At 34.6% G+C, this 2,864-nt stretch overlaps 1 protein-coding gene across 1 annotated transcript; it reads left to right on the top strand.

Annotated features, from left to right (window-relative positions):
- The first annotated feature begins 706 nt into the window (after positions 1 to 706).
- LOC110259751 (olfactory receptor 2L2-like) lies at positions 707 to 1,645 on the top strand. The gene has a single exon (XM_021085492.1). It carries the CDS (start codon positions 707 to 709, stop codon positions 1,643 to 1,645), a length of 939 nt encoding a protein of 312 aa, XP_020941151.1.
- The last annotated feature ends 1,219 nt before the right edge of the window (positions 1,646 to 2,864 follow it).

Genomic DNA, 2,864 nt, shown 5'->3' with positions numbered 1-2,864 from the left:
AGGAGAGCTTGAACATATTTTTCAAACTACAAGGAGTATTTTGTCTACTTTAATTACAGCATTGAAAATCTCATTGAGGAGGAAGAACAAAATGACCTGTGTAAATGGTACTTGACAATAAGGATTCATGTTGATTTCACAACAGATGAACCAAATGTTACCTGACTTCAAGGAAATATTATCTGATTTGACATTTCTGTGCAAAGAAGTCTCAAGAAAGAAAAATACCTTCTCAATAGGAGGTGGTAGTTGTCTGCAGATTTAGAGGTAACACTTAGGACTTAAGTAAGAAAAAGAAATCATTATTTAATAGTAAAAAGCATTAATTCAAAGTAAAATTCTATAATGTATGAATTTACATTGATTTCCACTTAATATATTTTAAATATCCCACATGATTTGTATGTTATATGAGTTTGTGTAGGGCAGTATCTAACTACTAATCCTAAAAATGTCAAGATATTATATAATTTTAAAGATTTTCTAGAAAATGCTTTGGCTAATACTGTTTGCAGTTTCAAATTTTAATCTTTGGATCAAAAAATGTTTTCTCTTTCCAAAACAAATAACTTCAGTTTTTCATTTAAGAGCTGTAAAATTTTAAATAATGCACAGCCTGCCTGAAATAGTAACGTGAAGTTAGTGTATTATTTTAAATTTGAAATACTTATGTATTTGCCTTCAGGAAAAATCATAAGAATGTCACATGGAAAATTATAATCAAACATTAACTGATTTCATCTTATTGGGGTTATTCCCCCTTTCAAGAATTGGCACCTTTCTTTTTATTCTCATTGTTCTCATTTTCCTAATGGCTCTATTAGGCAACCTCTCCATGATCCTTCTCATCCTTCTGGACATACAGCTCCACACACCCATGTATTTCCTACTCAGTCAGCTCTCTATTATGGACCTGACTTATATCTCCACCACTGTCCCCAAAATGACCAGCAATTTTCTGTTTGGAAGCAAGTCAATCTCCTTCATAGGTTGTGGGATTCAGAGCTTCTTCTTCTTGACTCTAGCAGGTGCAGAAGGATTGCTTTTAGCTGCAATGGCTTATGATCGTTACGTAGCCATTTGTTTTCCTCTTCACTATTCCATCAGAATCAGCAGAAGAGTTTGTGTGTTGATGATAATGGGATCTTGGTTGCTAGGCTCAATCAACTCCTGTGCCCACACCGCATATATTCTCCATGTCCCGTATTGCCAATCCAGGGCCATCAATCATTTCTTCTGTGATGTCACAGCCATGTTGACTCTGGCCTGCATGGACACCTGGGTCTACGAATACACAGTTTTTGTGAGCACCACTCTCTTCCTTTTGTTGCCTTTCACTTGTATTGCATTTTCCTATGGTCGTGTTCTTCTTGCTGTCTATCGCATGCAATCAGCAAAAGGGAAGAAGAAGGCCTATTCAACCTGCAGCACTCACCTCACTGTGGTAACTATCTACTCTGCACCATTTGCTTACACTTATCTACGCCCAAAATTTCTCCGTACTCCAACAGAGGACAAGGCTCTGGCTGTGTTCTACACTATTCTGACCCCAATGCTCAATCCTATTATCTATAGCCTGAGAAACCAGGAGGTGATGGGGGCTCTGAGAAGAGTAATTCAGAAAATCCGCTCTGTGAAAATGTAGACAAGGTTTTTGCATGAGTGTCAGACTTGGTGTAAATCCACTCAGTAGTATACAATAATTTAAAATAGTATTTACCATCAAATAGAAGATCTAAAATTAGCCTATAGGAAAAAAATACTCATATCTGGACATGATTTTACATATACATATATATATAGTGTTTTCCAGCCTCATCCTTCTTTATTCATGGTGGTTTTTTCCCCATTAGTTTCAAAAGCTTTTAATTTTCCTCATACGTTGTTAATGAAAATGATTCTTTGTCAGGTAATAATAAAAATGGAAAATGTCTAACTGAAGTTGTTATTAAGCATACAAGTTTTACTATTTTCCATTTATTTTATAATATATCTAAAACATGTATTCTAAATGACTAGATTGATTTGTGTCAAAAGACTTCTTGTTCTCCTATAATTTCCAATAAAAGTTATTCTTTCCTAAATATAGGGAAACACCTATCAGAGATTGAGCTGAGGGTTCATCAGGTATTCTGAAGTCCTTACACTATGTTAAATGGAAATGATATGATTGGTTTCTCAAATGTTACTTGAGAAGAATATTTAAATGAAAATATATTTACTTTGTAATGTTGCAACAGTTTTTCAAAACTTTTTTAGCACCCCAAAGCATATGCTAATATTGCAACCCAACATAACTCCTCTGTGCACATTCATGCTCAGAGATAGGATAAACAAAGATTTCAAATAACAACAGTATTAAACCAAGCAAGTAACATTTCTGTGTGAGATATTATTCAAGCACACACCTGCTACATGCCCTGAGAAAAGGAGAATTAGTGAATAGAAAGAGAACAACATCATGCAAACCAGGAAAAAAAGTTGGTAATATCTGGTGGATATTTCAGTTGTTATCATTGTAAATAATCAATGGAATGTGGAACTGAGAAGGGATGTCCATTCCAGATCTCTTATCCATTTCAGGAGTGAATAATTGAGAGAATCAGAAGATGTCTATGTAGTGTAGGACTTGACACACCATGTCTTAGGAAAATTACACAGTATCTCTAGACTTAGTTTTCTGAAAAGCAAGATGGAAAAAATGTACTCAAAGCTCTTAAGAAATAGCATAGGAAAGCAACTATGTATTTTTCTTTTCCCAGCTTGGTCTTACTGAAATTTTCCCTATAATAGAAGTCAGGTTAATAGTATTAACATGTATACCTCCTGCATACACCAGAGGAACATAAGAAAACTTAGTAACT

The sequence above is a fragment of the Sus scrofa genome, chromosome 2, assembly GCF_054392235.1.
Source record: "Sus scrofa isolate SSC_HxYL_T2T_F1_AM1 chromosome 2, Sscrofa_HxYL_maternal_Yorkshire_Landrace_v2.0, whole genome shotgun sequence".
NCBI classification, from domain to species: Eukaryota; Metazoa; Chordata; class Mammalia; order Artiodactyla; family Suidae; genus Sus; species Sus scrofa.
Note: the sequence above shows the minus strand (reverse complement) of the source record. Positions and strands in the feature narration are given on the sequence as shown.